We start from the raw sequence: 24,806 nt of genomic DNA, 5'->3' as shown, positions 1-24,806 counted from the left end.
GTTGGCTAAAACTCGTTTCGTTATGTAAATTCACATATTGCAGATAATTTTGGAAGATTTGAAGTTGAGAGGATTTGAATATTTCTTTTTTTTTTGTTTTGGGGGGGATAAATAGCCAATATGGGACTATGTGTTTCAAGGACTCTCAACTGTCCTGGGTGAAAATGTGATTTAAGGTTATTTCTTTGAGGAAACGAGTTGAGAAAAAAAGTCGGGTCGGACTGCCTATATAAAACACTTTTAGAATGAAGTAATACCTGGACATATATAAATCAGACTACATTTTTATATCCACCACCATAGGATGGAGGCATACAAACCTAGTCATTCCGTTTGTAACACCTCGAAATATTGATCTAGGACCCCAAAAAGTATATGTATTATGGATCGTCTGGACATTCTGAGTCGATCTAGCCATGTCCTATCGTCCGTCTGTCGGCATAACAATAGCGGTCGAACGCGTAGAGCTAGCCACTTGAAATTTTCCATAGATACTTAATATTGATATGGGTCATTGGGGATTGCAAATGGGCTATATCGCTTCAGATTTCGATATAGCTCCCATATTAACCGATCTCCCGATTTGACTTCTTGGGCCATTACAAGCCGAAATTTCTATCCAAATCCGTCTATAACCTGATATAGCTCCCATATTAACCGATCTCCCGATTTGACTTCTTGAGGCCCTGGAACCCGCAGTTTGGCAGCCAATTTGGCTGAAAGTTTTTTTGCATATAGTGTTTTGTTATGACTTCCAACAACTGTACCTAGTACGGTCCAAATCGGTCCGTAACCCGTTATAGCTCCCATCTAAACCATTCTCCTGGTCTCTCGACCGCCCTTGTTCGGTTCCTAGAGCTTTAATTTTTGCTGGTTTGACAAAAGTTTGGTAGAATAAATCTATGTATGTTCGTTTGTTGGTTTGTGTGTTTGCTTGTTTGTTTGTATGTTTGTTTGTTTGTTTGTGGGTTTGTAAATTTGTTTGTTTCGTATAGACTCGAAAACGGCTGAACCGATTATCTTAAATTTTCACAGATTGTGTAGGTTGATCTGGAAGGAAACATAGGCTATATATTCTTTTGATATCGGAAGGGGGACGGACCCTCCCCCTTACCCCAAAGGCACTAAATACAAAAATGAGGTCCAAGTAACGGGAGGCCACCCACCCCCAAATAGGCATATTAGCCGACCATGGCTATATGGGACTCAAATAAAAGGTATTAAGGAGTAAATTAAGAATATGACATTAAAATTTGAGTTCAAGTCTAAGTGGCGCTTTTCCTCCTAAAGATACGTCAAATAGGTTGATTGACCCATTATGACAATATGGGACTCAAATGAAAGGTATTTGAGAGTAGAAAACGAATTTGATTTTGGAGCCAAGTGTTTGGGAGTACGCCCTTAAGTGCCCCCTAAACTGAACTTCATTTCCGATTATGGCAATATGGAGCTCAAATCAACGGTATTTGGGAGAAATTTTCTCTAAAGACAAAATTTCCATGAAATTTTCTCTAAAGACAAAATTTCCATGAAATTTTTTCTAAAGACAAAATTTCCATGAAATTTTCTCTAAGGACAAAATTTCCATGAAATTTTCTCTAAAAACAAAATTTCCATGAAATTTTCTCTAAAGACAAAATTTCCATGAAATTTTCTCTAAAGACAAAATTTCCATGAAATTTTCTCTAAAAACAAAATTTCCATGAAATTTTCTCTAGACAAAATTTCCATGAAATTTTCTCTAAAGACAAAATTTCCATGAAATTTTCTCTAAAGACAAAATTTCCATGAAATTTTCTCTAAAAACAAAATTTCCATGAAATTTTCTTCTCATGGAAATTCTCTCCAAAAAAAATTTTCTCCAAAATTTTTTCAAACAAATTTTGCATCTGCATTGATGGCGCTCTTACAAACTCAACATTATGCTACTTATTGGTTTCTCCCCTCAACCAGGACACTTCAAAATGCATTATTCATATGCAAATTTGAACAAATTCGAGTGATCCCCTTTACATAGAGACATCCACACAAACACACGCATAAATATATAAAAACGGAAGTTGTACTTACCCAGGTATGCCACCGCTCTCCATGTGATTTGCTAATGTCACATCATTTGACCACACGTCAAATTGCCATTTGACTAAACCCAAAACGCCGCAATGTACACGTCCGGTGTGTATGCCCACACGCATGTTTACATTGACCGCCATAACCTCACGCACCAAACTGTAAATAAACCAAAAAGCAAACATATGTACATACATAAATATAAACACATTAAGGATAAACAAACACTCTTGCATTGCACACAAATACAAGAATTAGAAATAGGACTCGAATAAATCCTTTTTACAATGATAATGTGTGTAAGAGCATATGTTTAGGTGTGAGTTATGCAAATGGAAGGCATTGTCCAACTAGCTTTGCAAATTTCCTTTGTTTTTGTAGTGGCATCTGAACCGGGTGTAAAATTGTTGGCCCCATAAATAGCTCCGTGTTTATCCAATAGGCAAAATGTGAACAAGATTTACATAAATGAAATTTACAATGGCGAAACAGAATTTTATTTAACCCAAAATTTAGCTACCCACCACCGAAGGATGGGGGTATATTCATCTTGTCATTCCGTTTGCAACACATCAAAATATCCATTTCCGACCCTATAAAGTATATATATTCTTGATCAGCGTAAAAATCTAAGACCATCTAGCAATGTCCGTGCGTCTGCCTGTTGAACTCACGCTGCATTCCTACAAAATAGAGATATTGAGCTGAAACTTTGCACAGATTCGTTTTTTTTGTTGTCCATAAGCAGGTTAAGTTCGAAAATGGGCTTTATCGGACTATATCTTGATATAGCCCCCATATCGACCGATCCGCCGATTTAAGATCTTAGGCCCACAAAAACCACATTTATTGTCAAAATTAGGGACAGTGACTTGTATTAGGCTCTTCGGCATATTTCTGCAATTGGATATAGACCGATCTCTCGGACAATAAAGGCGAATTTATTGTCCAAAGTCGCCGAAATTTGGGACAGTGAGTTATGATAGGCCCCTCGACATCTCTCTGCAATATGGCCCAGATCGGTCTTGATTTGGATATAGCGTCCATTTAGACCGATCTTTCAATTTAAGGTTTTGAGCCCATCAAACACGCATTGATTGTCCGATGTCGCCGAAATTTGGGACAGTAAATTGTATTGGGCCCTTCGACATTCTTCTTCAAATTGGCTTAGATTGGTCCAAATTTGGATATAGCTGCCATATAGATCGATCTCTCGATTTAAGGTCTTGGACCTATAAAAGGCGCATTTATTGTCCGATTTCGCCGAAATTTGGGAGTTGTGTTAGCGCCTTTGACATCCTTCTTCAATTTGGTCCAGATCGGTTCATATTTGGATATAGCTGCCATATAGACCGATCTTTGGATTTAAAGTGTTGGCCCGATAAAAGGCACATTTATAATCCGATTTCACTGAAATTTGACAAAGTGACTTATGTTAGGCTTTTCGACACCCGTGTTTTATATGGTTCAGATCGGTCTATATTTGGGTATGGCTACCGAAAAGGCCAATATTTTGTTCAGCAAAATTAAACAATGACCACTCAATATCATCTGGTCTAAATCGGACTATATTTCGACAAAGCTGCTATGGGGGCATAAATTATGCATTTTTCATCAGATCATGATGAAAGGTGGTTTACATATATACCCGAGGTGGGTGGTATCCAAAGTTTGGCCTGGCCAAACTTAACGCCTTTTTTACTTGAGCACGGCTGATATTGCAACAAATTTTTGCGGACTTTATGAATTTTGAGTTACGTCAGATATTTTGTAAAAAAAAGCTGAGGAACGCTTGTGTAATTCACCTTTAATTTACAAAATCTAGGTAAATGAGTCCAGTTCTTTTTTTTTTAATCAAACAACATGCAGGGGATGTCCCCTATATATGCAGTGCATTGCGTTGGAGAGGATAGTTTAGGAGGGGGGGAAAGAGGAAATAGTGTTTATTGACACTTGCTTTGAATTTCTGGATGACGTAAGTGGCGGGAAAAACATCTGCCGGAAGTCGATTCCACATACAAACCATCCTTGCGAAAAACGAATTCTCTCTGTAGGAGAGAAGGATGATTTTGGAGCTCCGGCTCATATATGCGAGTTATATTCCATCTTCGGCCTGATGTACGTAGTGTAGATATTTCGAGGATCAGAGGGAGTGAAATATTTCTTACACCGTTTAAGAAAGCCCAAGCCCATGAATGCTTTCTTCGACACTTCGAATGCATATTTTGACCAACGGACATTACATTGAATTTTCATGCCCAGAACAACAAGAGCCTCTGACTACTGGATATCTAAACTGACGATTGCAAAGTGTAAGTGAATCGTTTGTGGGCCAACAAACAGCACTGCGTCTTGCGTGCATTAAAATCTCCCTGTTCATTCGACCCCACTCAGAAATGGCCTGCAAATCCTCGCATAATCCGCGTCCTATCTTCAATCTCTCGAAGATTCGGCCTATGGTCGAATGACAGAGGTTGCTGTCATCCGCGAACGAGTAGATCGGATTCGAAGTCAGACCCAGTAGATCGTCAATGAGAATAAGAAAAAGAGAGGGAGAAGAGACAGAGCCTTGTCATACTCCTGCGGTCAATTTATATTCGACAGATGAGAACTCATCTACAACAATTTTAATAGTGCACGATCTCTGAGAAAACTCGATATGAATCGATCAAAGTTATTACCGACACCAAAAGCGACAAGTTTTGAAAGGAATGCACCGTGCAAGACCCTATCAAATGCCTTGGAGATATCCATAGCCACAAAACTTACTCTCACGTTCTGACAGGAAGGCCATCAGGTCACCCATGGAGCGATTTCTGCGAAATCCATAATGTCGGTCGCTAAGAAGACCATTGGACCCTAAGTACCTCACAAAATGGTAATTGATAATTCTCTCCATAAGCTTGGAAAGCGCAGAGCATAACGCTATTGGTCGGTAATTCGCAGGGTCCCCTTCTGCAGCCTATCCCCTTCTTGGGGATAGGCTGCACGTTCGCAATCTTCCAACACGCCGGGAAAACACCCGCACGTAAGCAAGGTTGAAAAGATTGCGTAAAGGACGAGCGAGCGTCGAAGAATACTTGCATAAAACAAGTGACGATATGACATCCGTTTGGAAGCATTGCAAATGTAAATTTACCCTGGAACATTCCATTAAGAAGCAGCAAGAATACTTCTCTCATATCTATGAAAGCTGTCCGAACGTTGATTTTATTGCCGACTCCCAACAGCGTGCCGCAGAGCAACATCACTTATTAGAGGAGATTAACTAGGCCAAATATCTCTCAAATGCCGCCAGCATTAGTAAAGGGATAACAACCGCTGAAATGTTTATTTCTGATGCTTTTACCAGAACTGGAACCCAGGCGTTTAGTGGCATAGCCAGACGTGTTTCTTAGATTTCGCTAAAATGGTGCCTTCACTATGGCCAAATCGCATTGACAAATATTCTACCTTATAAATCGTTTTGAAAACATTGCCCATGTAATTGAAATGGAATTTAATCACAGCCTTTATTAACAAAAAAAAAAAAAAATTGTACCATCTTTCTAACTCTTTACTTCATCACCAAGGCATCCCAACACAGTGTGTGGCCTTCATATGAATGCATTGCATGTAGCCATATCTAAAGGTTAAGGTCAATACTATAGACTTTCTTTTATAATCCACTTTCTATGCTCTTTCTTTTTAGGCTACAACTTTCTTTGATATATTACACCATGTTTGTTTGTAGGTGTAGGGTCTAGAAACGTGAATGTTTTAAAGATGATTTGCCACATTCTATTTGCTATAGAAGATTTTATGCAACATATAATTCCCTTTAAACTTTTCAAGCCCCACAAGAGTTTCTTTCACTTCACATCACCAGAGAATGGCCAACAATATGGTATTCAATTCCATTTTCCATTCATATCAAGTTAAGAGCCTAAAAGTATGCAAAACTTTGTTAAGTTCCTTAAAGCCTAAATACATACATGGACTGGCTGGCATGCTCTTTTACAGCCCTGCCACAAACACTCATACAGTATGTGTCAGAGTATGTTTGTGTGCTTTCAACTTCATAATGATAATGGGGTTTGCATATGTGTGTGTGTGTGTTTGTTTGTGTGTGTTTATGTTTGTTTGTGGATTTTATTTTGCTGTTCTACTTACGCTATCGCATCAATCATATCTAAGCCCATTTCAACAGCACAATGGGCATGATCCGGTCTAGGCTCGGGTAACCCCGAGACGCAATAGTAACAATCACCCAATAATTTAATACGCAAACAATGGTGTTCGGCTGCCAATCGATCAAATCTGTAGGGGAAAACAAAAAAAATGCATAGATTAGAGAAACAAAAATAGAATAAATGGCTACAGTGACTTCAGACAAAAGTTTGGATTTTTTTTTGGCTTTTTTCGAAACCTTTGTGTATGAATATAAAAATGAAATGCTACATAACATTTGGGAGCACTTGAATGCGGATATTGAATTCGTGCCGTAGTAGCCTATGACGCTGAACGCGTTCGAACCCTGGCGAGAACATCGGACAAAGCGGTGTTTATACCCTCTTAATGTTGGCCACATTGCCCGCTGGGTACTTGGACCTAAATTTTAATACCATATTCGTTTTCTGGTCGCCAATACCTTTCATTTGGTACCCTTATTGTGCCCATCGGGCCACTTTCGTATATGGTATGATACCCACAGTGTCCTTATTGGTCCACTTTAGATTTTGGGTGGTGTTTTTGGGGTAACGGTGGAGGGTCCGCCCCCCTCCGTTATCAATAAATTATAAAGCCTGAGGGCTGACCACACAACCATCAGTCCATATGTTTGTTGATATGAACACACGCTGGCCGTGGTTATGCGTGCAGGTGGTGAACATTCATAAAAACTGATAATAAGGGTACACGAACTGATGTAGGAATTGGCATTTATATCTTGGCACTGGTGATCTCATTGAATGTAGTTATTCGATGTCTTTTTTAACAAGACAAGTGGAATATATTTCTCACTTGGTTCATTTGACACTATGTACTTAATGTCACACCTTTCTGAGGATGGGCATGAGTCTCTCTAGCAGAGAAAACCATCAGACGTATGGAATGTTCTGCAGTCGTTCACTCCAAAGCCCTTGAGATCTCATCAGCTAGCGCAATCCGTTTGCTTCCCAACGCGACCCGTTCGCTTCCCAACGCGAGCCGTTCGCTTCCTTACGCGACTCGTTCGCTTCCTAACGGGACCCGTTTGCTTCCTTACGCGACTCGTTTGCTTCCTAACGCGATCCGTTTCATTCCTTACGCGACTCGTTTGCTTCGTAACGCGACCCGTTCGCTTCCTAGCGCGACTCGTTTGCTTCCTTACGCGACTCGTTCGCTTCCTTACATGACTCGTTCGCTTCCTAAAGGGACCCGTTCGCTTCCTTCCTAAAGCGATCCGTTCGCGATCCGTTCGCTTCCTTGCGCGACTCGTTCTCTTCCTTACGCGACTCATTCGCTTCCTTAGGCGACTCGTTCGCATCCTAACGCGAGCCGTTCGATTCCTTACGCGACTCGTTCGCTTCCTAACGCGACTCATTCGCTTCCTTACGCGACTCGTTCGGTTCCTAACGCGACTCGTTCGCTTCGTAACGCGATCCATTCGCTTTCCAACGCGACTCGTTCGCTTTCTAACGCGACTCGTTCGCTTCCTTACGCGACTCGTTTGCTTCATAACGCGATCCGTTTGCTTCATAACGCGATCCGTTCGCTTCCTTACGCGACTCGTTCGCTTCGTAACGTGATCCGTTAGCTTCCTTACGCGACTCGTTCGCTTCCTTACGCGACTCGTTCGGTTCCTAACGCGACTCGTTCGCTTCCCAACGCGATCCTTTCGCTTCCCAACGCGATCCTTTCGCTTTCTAACGCGACTCGTTCGCTTCCCAACGCGATCCTTTCGCTTTCTAACGCGACTCGTTCGCTTCCTTACGCGACCTCGTTTGCTTCCTAACGCGATCCGTTTCCTTGCTTACGCGACTCGTTTGCTTCGTAACGCGATCCGTTCGCTTCCTAGCGCGACCCGTTCGCTTCCTAACGCGATCCGTTCACTTCCAAACGCGACTCATTCGCTTCCTTACGCGACTCGTTCGCTTCCTTACGCGACTCGTTCTCTTCATAACGCGATCCTTTCGCCTCCCAACGCGACTCGTTCGCTCCCTAACGCGATTCATTCGCTTCCTTACGCGACTCGTTCGCATCCTAACGCGATCCGTTCGATTCCTTACGGGACTCGTTCGCTTCCTTACGAGATCCGTTCGCTTTCTTAGGCGACTTGTTCGCTTCCCAACGCGACCCGTTCGCTTTCTAAAGCGACTCGTTTGCTTCCTTACGCGGCTCGTTTGCTTCGTAACGCGATCCGTTCGCTTCCTTGTGCGACCCGTTCGCTTCCTAACGCGATCCGTTCGCTTCCTAACGCGATCCGTTCGCTTCCAAACGCGACTTATTCGCTTCCTTACGCGACTCGTTCGCTTCCTAAAGGGACTCGTTCGCTTCCTAACGCGATCCGTTTGCTTTCTTACGCAACTCGTTTGCTTCGTAACGCGATCCGTTCGCTTCCTTGCGCGACTCGTTCTCTTCATAACGCGATCCTTTCGCCTCCCAACGCGACTCGTTCGCTCCCTAACGCGACTCATTCGCTTTCTTACACGACTCGTTCGCATCCTAACGCGATCCGTTCGATTCCTTACGCGACTCGCGATCCGTTCGCTTCCAAACGCGACACATTCGCTTCCTTACGCGACTCGTTCGCTTCCTTGCGCGACTCGTTTGCTTCCTAACGCGATCCGTTCGCTTCCAAACGCGATTCGTTCGCTTCCTTACGCGACTCATTCGCTTCCTTACGCGAATCGCTCGCTTCCTAACGGGACCCGTTCGCTTTCCAACCCGATCCGTTTGCTTCGTAACGCGACTCGTTCGCTGTCTAACGCGACTCGTTCGCTTTCTAACGCGACTTGTTCGCTTCCTTACGCGACTCGTTTGCTTCCTAACGCGATCCGTTCGCTTCCCAACGCGACTCGTTCGCTGTCCTACGCGACTCGTTCGCGTCCATCCTAACTGCTCTCTTATCTTTAAAGTACCCAGCCAGATCCGTTTGCTTCCCAACGCGACTCGTTCGCTTCCCAACGCGACTCGTTCGCTTCCTTGCGCGACTCGTTTGCTTCCTAACGCGATCCGTTCGCTTCCCTACGCGACTCGTTCGCTTCCTCGTTTCCTTACGCGACTCTTTCGCTTCGTAACGCGATCCGTTCGCTTCCTTACGCGACTCGATCGCTTCCTAACGCGATCCGTTCGCTTCCCAACGCGACTCGTTCGCTGTCCTACGCGACTCGTTCGCTTCCATCCTAACTCTGCTCTTATCTTTAAAGTGCCCAGCCAGAATAGTTGTGCTCCCTGAGGTTTACGCCCAAGCCATATCCGAACCTCGAATCAGTCCACCGCTGAAAATTAACCGAATACCAGCCGAATTATCCCAAGAACCATCCGTCCGATTACCGAAGAAATTTACCGAATATCAGCAACATCCCAGGAAACATTCGTCCGAGTACCGAAGAAATCTACCGAATACCAACACGACCCGACCCAGCGGCTAAGCTCCGGAAATTGACACCTATTGGCAGAAGGGCCGTGAGAGGCCACCGTAGCGCCCATGACGCTGAACGCTATGGTTCGAATCCTGGCGAGAACATCACAAAATTTTCATCGGGGGTTATCCCCATCTAATGCTGGCGACATTTGGAAGGTACTGTACCATTTGGTATGACAGCCATGTAAAAACATCTCCATAAAGAGCCGACCCGTTCGGGGTCGGCTATAAAAAGGAGCCCCCTTATAATTGAGCTTAAACTTGAATCGAACAACTCTCATTGATTTGTGAGAAATTTGCCTCTGTTTCGTAATGGAATGGTCATGAGCGCAGTTGCATTTTGGCCGAAGCTCCGCACTGATTCACACTTATCAACGCACTGCAACTATGAGCTTGGTACACCATCGTGAATTTTAGTAACTGAAGTATATTTTCAATAAAACCTAGATAGCGTATCCTGAATGGAATATTTAAGCGTGTAATTATTTAAGGTTTGTGGGTTCTTAAGGTTAAACCCTGGACGACTGTTGATCTACCTCAGCCAAACCACATTACAACCGTTTAAACATTTATGAAGACACAGCAGCGGAAACATAAATTAGCTACCAAGTAAATGCCAGTCTAGGAGCGAACGTCGGACCTCTGAACACACCCCACTCAAATTGCAAAATTGCTAGATTCAGATATTTAATGAACCAAGTGAATGAGATCGGCAATACAATGACTGAAGTTGCTGTTGGTGATTCCACATCATAATGTCGATATCGATACTGCAAAATTTCCTTTGCCAAAATGTCATCAACACCTCAAATAAATATTTCTTTCATCTTTAAATAGAATTCATGAGTGAGGTAATTTCTGGTTTTGCACTTTGCCCCCCGTTGTCATTTAAAACACTGTGAAAAATACTAAAATAACTGCATATGTAAATATTTGCCTTCTTTATGTTCTCAGCCTGTTCTTCGTCTATTTTCGAAATAAAAATGTTTACCCATTGCCATCCACATTTCTATGGAGTTCATTGGGATTAAGCTTCCTTTTGTTTTTATTCCTTTTGGGCATATCGAACTATGGCACAGCATGACTTTATTGAGAAACCCTGATGATGGTGGTGATGATTTGCATAAAGGCAGTGCTACAATGATTCATTGGAAATATTCAATTTAGTTTTTTTTGTTGTATTCCGAAACGCTTAATATTTCAATAAGGATTAAAGGAATTTCCTTCCCTACAAGCACATACACACACCCACACTTATATCTGTGTGTATATGTCGACTGACATCTGACCTTTGTGGAGAGATCGATATTAAAAATCATTTATTTTTTTTTTTTTTTATCAAGAAAACCTTGGGGTATTGGGTTCAAATTATGTTTAACCCAGAAAACGTACTCTTGCTTAAAGAAAAAATGAAAAGTGGATTTGGTTGTACGTGCCGGATTGACCCGATGGAGCTTCTCATCGGCAAAAACTACCGTCTCAGTGTACGTGTTTATTTTTTTTCGTCTTGAGAGAGGCACATCCCGGAGTGTCTTTCCGGTACGTTTCTGGTCCGTCCCAGGAATGAAAAGAACCTCGGACCCTGGTTCTATTCGGTTTGCCATTACCGCCTTTATCATCGGTCAGCATTAGTGAAGTGTAACCGGTGCATAGAGTGGGTGCATTTCCAATCTTGTTATGGCTGGACGTCAATACCGGATTATAGTCGCCCTGCAAAGTGCAGTGCAAACATACCCGCCAGTGGGTCACAAGCGTCGTTGTCGTCGGACTATGTGTCCCCTCCGATCTCTCTCGTGCGGTAATATACGCAGCAGCAATGCCCTAGCCCCAACATTGCCGGGCCAGTGCCGGGAAGTGTATCATTCATGATGAATGGTCTCCTAGGCAAGATCGACGAGATAGTAGTCCGACCTTTGAGTCGGAAGAACATATTGGTTGCAGCGATCTAGGAAACAAAGCTGGCCAACACCTGCACGGTTGTCATGGATAGAACGTTTTACGTAATGATTTCCTAAGGAATGGTTGTGGGGGATTGGCCTTAGTGATACACCAGTCCGTGCAGTATAGATCCATCTCGTCTGCGCCTGACGCTATTGATGGGTTTGACCCTCTTCGGCCTGGTATGAAGATGGAGCTGCTCCTGATTGATCAGATCCCTCGTTGAACGTCGTTGGATTGTGGATTCCCCCTCCAGCATTAGAGGACGAAGCCATACTCAGGCTGCTTAAACGGCAAAATAAGCATAAGCGAGGGAAAAAGGTAATGGCAAGGACCTCTGGATCACGGTTGGTTCAGAATCCTTGTCACTTCTAAACTCCTGGCTAGAAGAGGTCAAGTTTGGCTTGAACCATGTGAGAATGATCCTGGCCGTCGATGACGACGACGCCACCCAGGGTACTAAGGGCATGGGCTGCCTGAAGCTAGTGCAGATAAATTTGCACCACTCAGAGGCAGCCACGGATGAGCTGCTGAGAGCTATGGGGAGAGATGGCACTGATGTTGGCCTCGTTCAAGGACCGAGGTTACGAGGTAACAAGGTTCGTCCACTCAGATCACGAAATCTTAATCTTATATCCCCCCCAAAGAAGGTAAGATTGGAAGATGTATCGTAGCCAGTTGGGATTTGAACCTTACTCTGATTTCTAGTTTCAGCGATGAAGACCTAAAGGTAGTAGCCGTGGAGAAACCCCGCAAACCATTACTGATCCTGGTCTCCATGTACCTACCTTACTATGTGGAAAACCGCCCTACAGGCACAGTCAGGGACCCGGTCGGTTGGTGTGAGGAGAAAGGGCATGACCTTGTACTATGGGGTGACGCCAATTCACACCACAGTGTCTTTGGGGAAGCACGGATACCAACGAAAGGGGTGACTCATTTTTTGATTACATTCTATCCACGGGCAACAAACCTATTTCTACTACCAGATCAGGGAACAGGTTATAGATATAAAGCTTGTGACGAACAGTGATTCGGTAAAGGTTTTGGACTGGAACGTTTCCACCCAGAGCGCCTTTTCAGATAGGATATGTTTTCAGGCCGAGGACGAGAGGGTGAGGAGTATACCATACAGAAACCCGAGGAGGAACGACTAGAAGAAGTTCAGGGAACAGATATAGAAATTGGGGCCTCCAAGGGGGCCTCTGGAAGACGCAAGGGATCTGGAGGCCGCAGTCGATCTTGCCATTCAAAGCACTAGTGGGGCATTTGGGTTTCGCATAGAGCTCTCAAAGTATCCCATCACGCCTAACTCCCTGAGGAGGGAGGACGGGACTTACACTGAGAGTGGGCAGGAGACGGTGGAACTTTTGATGGACACTGTTTCCCAGGTGGCCACGAAGAGGTCGGTGATCAAGATATGGCAATACCAACATATATGTGGCCTTAACAAATGACCTCATCAGGGATATCGCTGACGAGGAGAAGATAGCGTGGGTGGTCTGCACTTTACGGCCATTTAACCGGCCGGACCTGATGCAATTATCCCGGCACTGCTGCAGGAGTCCCCTGGAGTCACCCTGCCCTGACTTGAGCGGATCTTCCGAGCGAGCCTGGCATGGTCCTATGTACCGAGGGCATAGAGGGAAGTCAACGTGCTCTTTATCATCAAGGCGGGAAGAACAAAACACAGTACGAGGAAGGATTATAGGCCTATTAGTCTGTCATCGATTCTGCAAAAAACACAGATTTTCCTGAGAGTGAGAGGGGGACTGACGCTGGAAAACTTCAGTGGGACACAACTAGCATACCTCAAAGGCAGGTCGGTGGAGACTTCCCTTCACGAGGTGCAACAGGAGGTCGGGACATCTCTCCGACAGAAGAAGAACACTTTGGCGGCCTTCTTGGATATTGAGGGGGCCTTCAATAAGGTGGAGATAGGGGCGATAGTTGCCTCACTGGACCGCACGGGGATTTACTCCTTAATCTCCCAGTGGAACAATAATATGCTTCACGGCAGGATTATTAATGCGAACCTGGGAGATAGTGTGGTCAAAAGGCGGGTGATCAGAGAAACTCTCCAAGAAGGGGTGTTCTCGCCTAGACGACGCTGGATATGCAGCCCATTGAGGCCTATATTCGGGGTCGCGCTTAGGCTGAGCAAGCTCGGCATGCCGAACGAGGATGGTTGCAGTCACATTTCGATTCTGGGTGTTATGGATGCGGAGGGTAGACTGAGGAGGATCTCCGACTACCTGGCACCAGTGCCGACTGGAGTAAGGGCATTCGCGATTCGATTTCCTGAGAGGAACGAATGGAGGGCGAATGCTGTACTTAAGAAGATAAGACCTCGACCTACACAGATGGCTACAAGATGCAGTCAGGGACTGGATAGGGGGTCTTTTATGCACTTATTGTCAGTATGTCTCTGAGACTGCCGAACGAGTAGAGGTCTGTGCCATTGCAGTGGCCGCACGAGAAATTCTGGTAAGGGATTTAACGCCCTCGAGATGTAGAATTGATGTGGACAGTATGGAGGCGCTCAAGACCCAAGGGTCGAGTATGGTGAGGTCGAGATGCGTGGCGGATTGTTTGGAGTTCCTGGATAGGCTCCGGATCTACGATGTGATGCTGACATGGGTTCCTGGGCATGAGGGGATTTCAGGGAATGAGAGAGAGGACGAGTGCGCCAGGAGGGGTTCGTCGACATCAGGCGGACCAGTCATTGGGTCTTGCCTACGTGCCATTTGTCGAGCTACTGAACACAGTAGAGGAGATGGCCAGAGCGGCGTCGGTAGCGAGGTGGGACTCAGTGGATGGTTGCCAGACAGCAAAGGCGTTATGGCCGATCATCGACCGGAGGAGGACGAGGGAGTTGCTGGCGTTCGATAAGAGGTCGATGAATACCTTGACAGGGGTCATAACCGGGCACTTTGTCATAGGTAGCATGGCGGCGCGCATGAGGATACCTCACAATGGCTCTTGTAGGAGTTGCCTCGATGAGGATGACGAGGAGACTATAGGGACGTAGGCTCTCCCTTCTGGGGAACCGTTTCTTCTGTGATCTGGGTGAACTTGCGAACGAAGCACTGGTAGGTCTCCTGAGATTTGTTCAAGGAACAGGATGGGGTGCCATAAGCTCTGGCGTAGGTACATCCGTGCTTGCGCGGGGATGAACGTTTCTTCACCTTTCGCTTGGGTTCTCCATTGCTCCTGTCAGTCCTATATTCCTTCCCCGGTAAACCAGAGTAGTTTCGGTAGATGCAGCCGCTTCGAATACTACAGAGCAAGGCTTGATGCCAAGGTGCAGGATGATTATGAGCTGGGACCACACGACACTCGCCACTTGTTTAACTGCCCAGCCAGACCCACTCAACTCAGACCTAGATTTCCTTTGGATGCACCCTACCTTAGTCGCGCAGTTCCTGGATCGGATGAAGACACAACATCATTGTTGAATGGAGAAACTTAAGGGAATTCCATAAAAATTTTTGTACAAAATTTTGTAGAATATTTATTTGATTTTTTATAGAAAAACAGTTTCAGTGTAAATATATTTGAAGAAAATAAATGCTTGCAAACCCTAACTAACCTCTTTTTTTCCTAGAAACAGCTTCTTGGCAAAATGTGATAAAAACATAAGTTTAGTTCAATTTCACTTGCTTTCCTCATTTTCTCATTTAATCTTTCATAACTTAGATGCCCCTTCCATCATTACTCCACCATCAATCAATAATAAATTTTTCGTGTGCTTAACTTTTATCTCAGATTCATTTATCCTGACACGAATTCAATTATTAATGAACTAATCGCAAACAAAAAGAGAAGAAAATACTTTACACTTACCTGGCGAAGAGTTCATTCAGCAAACGCACCAATTCCTCGGCCGTACATTGATCCGAGAGACTTGTAAAACCGCAGATGTCAGCAAAGAGGATACTGAAATTTTAATGAAATTAAAAACAATAACCATTAACGACATTTTTATTAACTTCAAGTTAAGCAGCAAATAAGACCAAAAATGACTTTAAATTTAAATGCCAAGGACCTTAGGTGTGGGGGTGGGGGTGGGAGAGAGCAAAAAAAAAGGACATGGTGAAGTTTCTGCTAATACAGCAACAAGTTCAAAGGTAGATAATCTTGTAATTTTTGATTACGGATGGCAAATTGAGTGGAAAGCGTTTAAAGGCTAACGAGTTTTCTCAACCCGGGGTTTCAGGTTGACGACCCTCTTGCTTACTCGCTATTGTGTTTGGTTTTCTTTTTTTGTCATCAATGGGATCTTACAGGGATAACAGCAGCAGGTGTTCCACAAAAAAAAAAAGGAAAAGTTTCAAAAAAATGCTTCAGCAGCAGAGGCAGAGGGCGCAATAACATTTAAGTCAACTACCTTTGTGCGATGGGCGTTGTTTTGTTCTTTCTTATTTTAGCGGAAAATTGTTTATAGCCTAAAACGTACCATGACTGGCTTTGCTATATGATATCCTTACTTGAAGTATTCTCTCCAGGGGCTTTTCCACAACATTTGCACACATACAAGCAGTGACATGAGTTTTCCATTATGATTTTGAGTGTTAATGTCATTGCTAATTTACAGGTATTAAAATCTTAATTTCAATGTTTTTGGATTTATGATTTTTCGAGTTAAGGCTTTTAAAAGTCGTAAAATCATGAATTACCGAAGGCCATTAGGATGCAGTAAAATTTGTATTTGAATTCTTTACAATTTATGGTGTTTCTACAAAAAGTCAATATATAAAAGTGCTAAGTGACTGAGTGAGTAACTGACTGAGTGAGTAACTGACTGATTGACTGACTGATCATCGCCCAGCTTAAACGGCTGAAGCTATTGGGTTGCCCAAAAAGTAATTGCGGATTTTTCATATAGTCGGCGTTGACAAATTTTTTCACAGCTTGTGACTCTGTAATTGCATTCTTTCTTCTGTCAGTTATCAGCTGTTACTTTTAGCTTGCTTTAGAAAAAAAGTGTAAAAAAAGTATATTTGATTAAAGTTCATTCTGAGTTTTATTAAAAATGCATTTACTTTCTTTTAAAAAATCCGCAATTACTTTTTGGGCAACCAATAGAATCATGGTATTTTGCATGAATGTTGTTCTTGGGTCGTAGGCACGGGATAAGGCTGGATTTGGTGATAGGCGTAGTCCTCGATTCGAAACTGCCTTGGAAGAGCAACACCGAGGAAAGAAGCCGTAAGGCACTGTACGTTTTTACTCCTGCAGGAGGATGTTCGGTAGGACGTGGGGGGTAACTCCCAAGGTGATTTATTGGATGTATACGGCCATCGTGAGACCGGTACTGGCCTATGGAGCACTGGTATGGTGGAATGCCATAGAGAAGAGGACGTGTGCGAGGGAGTTCGAGAAGGTCCAGAGACTGGCCTACTTCGGGGTCACAGGGGCACTGAAATCCGCATCGCAGGCACGCCTGAAGGCGAGGAGAAGGGGTATGCCCTTGTGCTAGGGGGTGACGCCAATTCACACCACAGTCTCTGGAGAAGCACGGATAGCACGGAGGTGAGTCACATTTTGATTACATTTTATCCACGGGCAACGACCCTTTTTTTACTACCGGATCAGGGAACAGGTTATAGATATAAAGCTTGTGACGAATAGTGACTCAGCGAAGGTTTTGGACTGGAACGTTTCCACCCAGAGCTCCTATAGGATATGTTTTCGGGGCAAGCACGATACCATACAGAAACTCGAGGAGCACCGACTGGGAGAAGTTCAGGGAACAGATTCAGAAATTGAGGCCCACAAGGGGGCCTCTGAAGGACGCAAGGGAACTGGAGGACGCAGTCGATCTTGCCATGGAAAGCACTAGTGGGACATCTAGGTTGCTCATAGTGCTCTCGCAGGATCCCATCACGCCTAGCACCCTGAGGAGGGAGGACGGGACTTACACTGAGAGTGGGCAGAAGACGGTGGAACTATTGACGGAGGTTCATTTCCCAGGTGGCCAGGAAAAGGTCGGCGATCAAGTTATCGCAATACCTACATATGTGGCCTTAACGGATGACCTTTGCAGACACTCTGCCCTGGCTTGAGCGGATCTTCCGAGCGAGTCTGGCATGGTCCTACGTACCGAGGACATAGAGGGAAGACAAGGTGGTCTTTATCCCCAAGACGGGAAGAATAAAACACAGTACGACGAAGGATTATAGGTATATTAGTCTGCCATCGATTCTGCTGAAAACACAGATTGTCCTGAGGGTGAGAGGGGACTGACGCCGGAAAACCTCAGTGGGACACAACAGGCATACCTCAAAGGCAGGTCGGTGGAGACGGCCCTTCATGAGGTGCAACAGGAGGTCAGGACGTCTCTGCGACCGAAGAAGTACACATTGATGGGCTTCTTGGATATTGAGGGGGCCTTCAATCATGTGGACACAGGGGCGATAGTCGCCGCACTGGACCGCACGGGGATTCACTCCTTAATCTCCCAGTGGAACAATAATTTGCTTTACGGCGGGAGCGTCTCGAAAAAATAAGATTTGGTAAAAAAAAACTTTGGAAAATCGTACTGGAAGTGGTACGTTTAGTATCGCAAAAGTACGTTTAATACCGCAATTGGTACGATTTGGTACTTTCTTTGTAAATTGAAGTGGAGCTCAATCCGCACGGGGATTCACTCCTTAATCTTCCAGTGGAAGAATAATATGCTCTATGGCAGGAGCGTCTCGAAAAAATAAGATTTGGTAAAAAAAAACTGCAAAATCGTACTGAAAGTGGTACGTTTAGTACCGTAAAAGTACGTTTAATACCGCAATTGGTACTATTTGGCACTTTCTTTGTAAATTGAAGTGGAGCTCTGAATTTTGGAACTTAGGTACACTATGGCAACCATAATTGGGTGACAATAAGAGTTTTTGGAAACTTGTACATTTAGGTACTAAAAAAAGTACCAAAAAGGTACGAAGTGTGTGAACTTTGTGCAGGACGTATGGATAGAGGTACAATTTTGAAATTTGACTTAAAAGTCATCAGGTGCAACAGGATGAGGATGAAAAGAAAAATGGAAAAATAGTACTGGAAACGGGAGAAAAGATACATTTAGTACCGCAATTGGTACCATTTAGTACTTTCTGTGCAGATAGAGCTGGAGGTCTGAAATTTGGCATGCAGGTGCAACTGGGAAAAATATAATGGGTGGCTATGATCTTTTTACAACTCGTACATTTTGTTACCAATATTGGTACCATTTGGTACTTTCTGTGCAGATGGAGCTAGAGGTCTGATTGTGGAATGTAGGTAAAAGTTAGAAATATATGTTTGGCGACTAAATGTTTTTAAAATTTGGCATGTAGGTACAACTAAGAAGTATACGATGGGTGACTAAATGTTTTATTAAAAATTCGTACATTTTGGTACCATTTGGTACTTTCTGTTCAGATGCAGCTAGAGGTTTGAAAGTTGGCATGTAGGTACAACTAGGAAAAATATGATGGGTGGCTAAATAAGCTATTCACCATTCGCACATTTTGGTACCATTTGGTACTTTCTTCATATTTGGAGGTAGAGGTCTGAAATTTGGGGTAAAATTAGGAAAAATATGATGGATGTTTAAATAATCTATTCCATACTCGTATATTTTGGTACTTTCTTTACAAATGAAGCTAGAGGCAACTACATTTGGCATGTAGTTACAAGAAGATAATATATAATGGGTGACTAAATAATCCATTCAACATTCTTATACGTTGGTACCAAAAAAGTGAAAAATAGTACGAAATAGCTTATCTTCGCTTACAGCAACGGGGAATGCTAAAATTAAGCAATTAGAAAAACATTATTGCAGTCATGACAAAAATACTACATGTGGAAGAAAACGTAGTAATTGCGGTGTAATTGGTACCTTGATGGAATATATTGGGCAACTAAAATATATCTTTAATCCCGAAGAGGTCCGCAAACTTTGTAACAGAGCACGTCGTAAAAAGGCTGAAGTTTATTGAGATGTGTATTACACACGGCTCAAGGAATACAATAAGATTACCAGAGCGGCTTTTCTGCGAACAGGTCGATAGCGTTAATGACGCCGCCAAAATGAAAAAGTTTCTCTCAAAAACCCATGTCCAAACTGAAACTTTAGTAGACGACATGGGAGTGAGAGCAGAGACAACGGAGGACATGTTGAAGCTTTTGATGAAAACCCATTTTCCACAGGATACGAAGGGACTCACGGAGACACCGGAATCTTGGAATAATGACGTTGATCGAAGGTTAATTATAACGGAATTTATGGTGAAGGGATCCATGAGGAGCTTCAAACCATTTAAGTCACCCGGACCTGATGGAATATTTCTGGCATTACTGCAGAAAGAGGCGGACCATCAGGAGCGCCACCTAGCCAATATTTTCACAGCGTGCCTGGGATTTGCATAACCTCCGAAAGTCTCGCGGAAGGCAAGGGTGGTATTTATACCAAAGCCCGGCAAGGCAAGTTATGCGACACCAAAAGCCCTATGTCAAGGGTAGTTCGGTGGAGATTGCCCTGCACGAGGTTGTGCATAAAATAGAAGAATCCTTCGATGCTAAAACGTACACACTGGCAGTATGCCTTGACATCGAGGGGGCTTTTAGCAATGTGCGAACCGACACACTGATCCAATCCTTAGAACAGTGCCGGGTCGACGCGGTCCTTAAAGGCGGGAATAACCATATGGTAAGGAACAGTTGAATAAATTGTGTGTCCCATGGCATAAATCTAAGGGAGAAAATGGCACAAGGCACACCACAGGGGGGCATATTATCGTCACTCCTATGGATGACCGCCATAAAGACATATTGGGTTGCCCAAAAAGTAATTGCGGATTTTTTAAAAGAAAGTAAATGCATTTTTAATAAAACTTAGAATGAACTTTAATCAAATATACTTTTTTTACACTTTTTTTCTAAAGCAAGCTAAAAGTAACAGCTGATAACTGACAGAAGAAAGAATGCAATTACAGAGTCACAAGCTGTGAAAAAATTTGTCAACGCCGACTATATGAAAAATCCGCAATTACTTTTTGGGCAACCCAATATAATACTGACTGAGGAGGGATTGGAACCCGTTTGCTACGCAGACAATGTTTCAATATTTCTAAGGGGTTAGAATTCGAACCAGCTATGCAGAAGGGCCGAAAGGGTTTTGCATATGGTCTAGACCCATAGGTCTCAATGTTAACCCAGAGAAGACTGAGATATGCCTGTTCATAAGGAAGACGAAGGTGGGCTAATTTAACGCATCTCGAAATCGAAACGATTTCGATATCTTACAAGGTCAAATACTTAGGTGTGATCGTGGACAGGAAACGGAATTGAAGGTGTTACATTCAGAAGCGTACTGAGAAGGCTCACAGATGATGGGCACTATGTAGATGGGTTGTAGGCTGGAAATGGGGTCTGAATCCGATGATTCAGGCTGTACAGCAGCGTGATTTGATCAATACTTACTTACGCCTCAGTAGTTTGGTGGACTGCTATGGAGAAAAAGTGCAACATAAGGACCATGCAAGAGGTTCAGAGAACGTGTTGTCTAGGCATGGGCGTAGCAATAGAGACCACTAACTCGAGGACACTGAAGACTATTCCAGACATACTGCGGCTATGAGACTTAAGGCGATGGGTGAATGGATTGAGGATGGGAGCAGCTCATCGCAGTTATAAACGCGGAATAGGAAAACTGGAAGGAAGGGTAGAGGTTACCCATCGGATACCTGAGGTGAACCTTGAGGTCGAGTACGAGGCACTGCTATCAAGGGCACAGTCTTGGATTGACGGAACCCTAGTATTGCCATCTGGAAGATCATGTTACACGGATGGATTAAATCTAGGGGACAGAGTAGGCCTGGGGGTCTACACTGAGAACCCAGGGACTGAGATCTGTTTTAAATTGTCTGATGATAATAAGGTCCTACAAGCGGAGATCCGGGCGATCACGGAATGCGTGAGGTGGTATGGTGCTAACGTGAGGACGTCGAGTGTCAACATCTTTACGGACAGTAAAATTGCCTTAAGGGCAATAACAATTAGGACGGTAAGATCACAAGCAGTCTTGGAGTGTAAGGAGGAGATAAACGCCTTCTCTGAGGATGATAAAATTCGCATTGTTTGGGTGCCGGGCTATAAAGGAGTAAGAAGGAATGAAAGCGCAGACGATTTGGCGGTGAAGGCCATAGGACTGCCGTCAATAAATTTGGTTAACCTGAAGCCGAAAACGCGAATTTATTGCCGGATTTCGCCGAAATTTGGGATAGTGAACTGGGTTAGGTCCTTCGACCCGATTTAAAGTCTGGAACCCATAAAAAAAACATTTATTGTCTGATTACGCCGAAGTATGAGACAGTGAGATGCGCTAGGCCCTTCAGTAACCCTCTTCAATTTTGCGCACATAGGTTCAGAGTTAGATATCGGTCTCGGGCCCATAAAACGCGCATTTATTGCCGGATTTCGCCGAAATTTGGGATAGTGAGTTGGGTTAGGCCCTTCGACATTCGTCTTCAATATGGCCCACACCGGTCCAGATTTGGATATAGCTGCCATATAGGCCGATCTTTCAATCTGAGGTCTTGGGCCCATATAAGGCGCATTTATTATCCAATGTCGCCGAAATTTGGGACAGTGAGTTGTATTAAGCCAATTGATATACTTCGTCAATATGGCCCCGATCGGTTCAGATTTGGATATAGCTGCCATATAGACCGATCTCCCGATTTAAGGTCTGGGACCCATAAAAGACACATTTATTGTCTGATTACGCCGAAATATGGGACAGTGAGTTGTATTAGGGCCTTCGGTATCCCTCTTCAATTTTGCCCACATCGGTTCAGAGTAAGTTATAGTTGCCATATAGACCGATCTCTTGATTTAAGGTCTAGGGTCCATTAAAGGCGCATTTATTGCCTGATTTCGCCGAAATTTTGGATAGTGAACTGAGTTAGGCCCTTCGACATCCCTCTTCAATTTGAACCTAGATCGGTCCAGCTTTGGATATTGCTGCCATATAGACCGATATCTCGATTTAAAGTCTTGGCCCCATAAAAGGCGCATTTATAATTCGATTTCGCTGAAATTTGACACAGTAACTTATGTTAGGCTTTTCGACATCCGCATCGTATATGGTTTATATTTGGTCCAAATCGGACCCTATTTCTATATAGCTGCTACGGGGGCATATATTATGTATCTTTCACTGGATTATGACGAATGGTGGTTTACATATACCCGAGGAGGTGGGTATCCAAAGTTCGGCCGGCCGAACTTAACACCTTCTTATTTGTTGTATAATAGCTAGTGTCGAAGAGTGATCCTGCGTGTCTACATGACCTCGTATAACATCTGCTCTCTTCCCACATCAAAACGGAATGCTGTAGTGGAGGGTATAATCAATGCAAGCACAAGCACATATTTTATTTCCTAAGAAAATTACACCTACAGCTGGTTTAACGAAGTATTAAAAAAAATCCTTTTTGAGAATGTCATTTCCAAAATACTTCAATCCTATCATCTCAAATCCTCTACTATAAATCTCTCAACTATAAAGCAAATAGTGTTGCAAGCACAACGCTTTTAGTTAACAAATTTCCCCATAATATGTCATATGCCATAAAACCATAACAACTGGCAATATCTATGGCAAATAATCTGATAAGAGCACCCAAACTTAAGCACATCTTCCGGTTTATTTAAAAAACCATATTTCCCCAAAAAAAAATGTTTATGATGTTGTCTTAAATGCATTGGGGAGTGAGCTTACATGAAATTGCCATCAACAAATCACCAAAATCGTCATCATCATCACTGTAAAGAGCAGAGAGTAATAACTGAAAACTTTACAACCCATAAAAATCATAAATTGGTTTAAAATGAAAACTCACATTTCCAAAGCCCCAGCAACAAAACCAAAACCAAAAATAAAAAGAAAAACCAAAAACTTCCAAAAAAAAGTTCTTGAGAGCTGTTTCCAAAAATTGAGTGTGAAAAAAGGCCAAAGTGCACCATAAAAAGCGTCTGGTAAAACAACCACGAATAACAAAAGAAAAAAAGTAGAAGATGAACCCAACAACAACAACAAAATGTTAACAAATTTTTTAAGTACAACTAAGAGATGTACACAGCTACAGCTACTAAGAAGCTTAAGGTATGTAAGTGTATGTGACACGCAAACATTCGCACTAAAAAACATTCAACGTGGGAAGCTACTGCGGAATTGAGATGGGAAAAGAAATAAAGCACAAATTTCAAAAAATATATAAAATATTTCCTCTTGGGCAAGTATATGATATGGATAAGGATTGAGTACATAAAATCGGTCTAAATAGGGGGCTAATGAAATTTTGGTCTATAGAGACCATATCCGGATGGATTTTCAAAAATGTAGCCAACTCAAAATTTGAACTGAATCAGAAAATAATTGTTGTTGTTCTAGCAGTGTATTGTACACTGAGGCGGCAGCCCTTCTTGATGAAGGACTCCATCGGGTCCATCCGGAGCATACAACCGCCTGTCGAACTTCTTCTGTGGATGCTACGCCAAGATGTATTCAGATATTTCCCATCTTTAAAGCTTTACACACTATCGCTAAAAACCCCACAGATTTTTGATGACCAACTTATTTTTGTTTTTCCGCTACTTATATAAGTAGCAACCCTCGTTTAGCCATACGCATGTGAATGTATGCGTTAGCATTGTATGAATTTTTATTCGGCTAACAACAAATAAGGGACAGCACAGCTCACATCGTAAAATAAATTCAGTAGATAACATCAGTGGGAGTGATGATACACTTTAGATAACAAAGAATGTACTCGAAAGAGCACAGAATTTTTAAAGGACTTCAAGGATATTGGAGTGTATACATATAAGAATGTTACACTTAAGAAAATAACAAGTAAAAACGGGTCGAATCTTGGGAACCCACCACCATGGATTCTGCTAAAAATTTACACAAAATAAATTGAGTTGAGGGGCACAATATTATTCTACATACCCAACCTTTTGTCAAACCAGCAAAAATTATAGCTTCTACACACAGTTGTTGGAAGTCGTAACAGAACACCGCATGCAAAATTTCAGCCGAATCGGACAGAAATTGCAGCCTCCAGGGGTTCAAGAAGTCAAATCTGGATATAGGTTTATATGGGAGCTACATCGGGTTATAAACCGATTTGGACCGTACTAGGCTCAG

The 24,806-nt window shown here is 43.2% G+C and overlaps 1 protein-coding gene across 1 annotated transcript in view; it reads right to left on the bottom strand.

Annotated features, from left to right (window-relative positions):
* The window catches only part of LOC106093461 (uncharacterized), a 308,595-nt gene that overhangs the window by 101,226 nt on the left and 182,563 nt on the right, over positions 1–24,806 (bottom strand). The window contains exons 13-15 of the mRNA XM_059368504.1: positions 15,461–15,553; positions 6,223–6,369; positions 2,071–2,229 (exon numbers count right to left, since the gene is read on the bottom strand). Of these exons, the coding sequence (XP_059224487.1) occupies positions 2,071–2,229; positions 6,223–6,369; positions 15,461–15,553 (399 nt within the window). The remainder of the gene's footprint in view (positions 1–2,070; positions 2,230–6,222; positions 6,370–15,460; positions 15,554–24,806) is intronic.

This window comes from Stomoxys calcitrans, chromosome 1 (assembly GCF_963082655.1).
Source record: "Stomoxys calcitrans chromosome 1, idStoCalc2.1, whole genome shotgun sequence".
Classification (NCBI taxonomy): domain Eukaryota; kingdom Metazoa; phylum Arthropoda; class Insecta; order Diptera; family Muscidae; genus Stomoxys; species Stomoxys calcitrans.
This window is presented reverse-complemented; position numbering and strand designations above follow the sequence as displayed.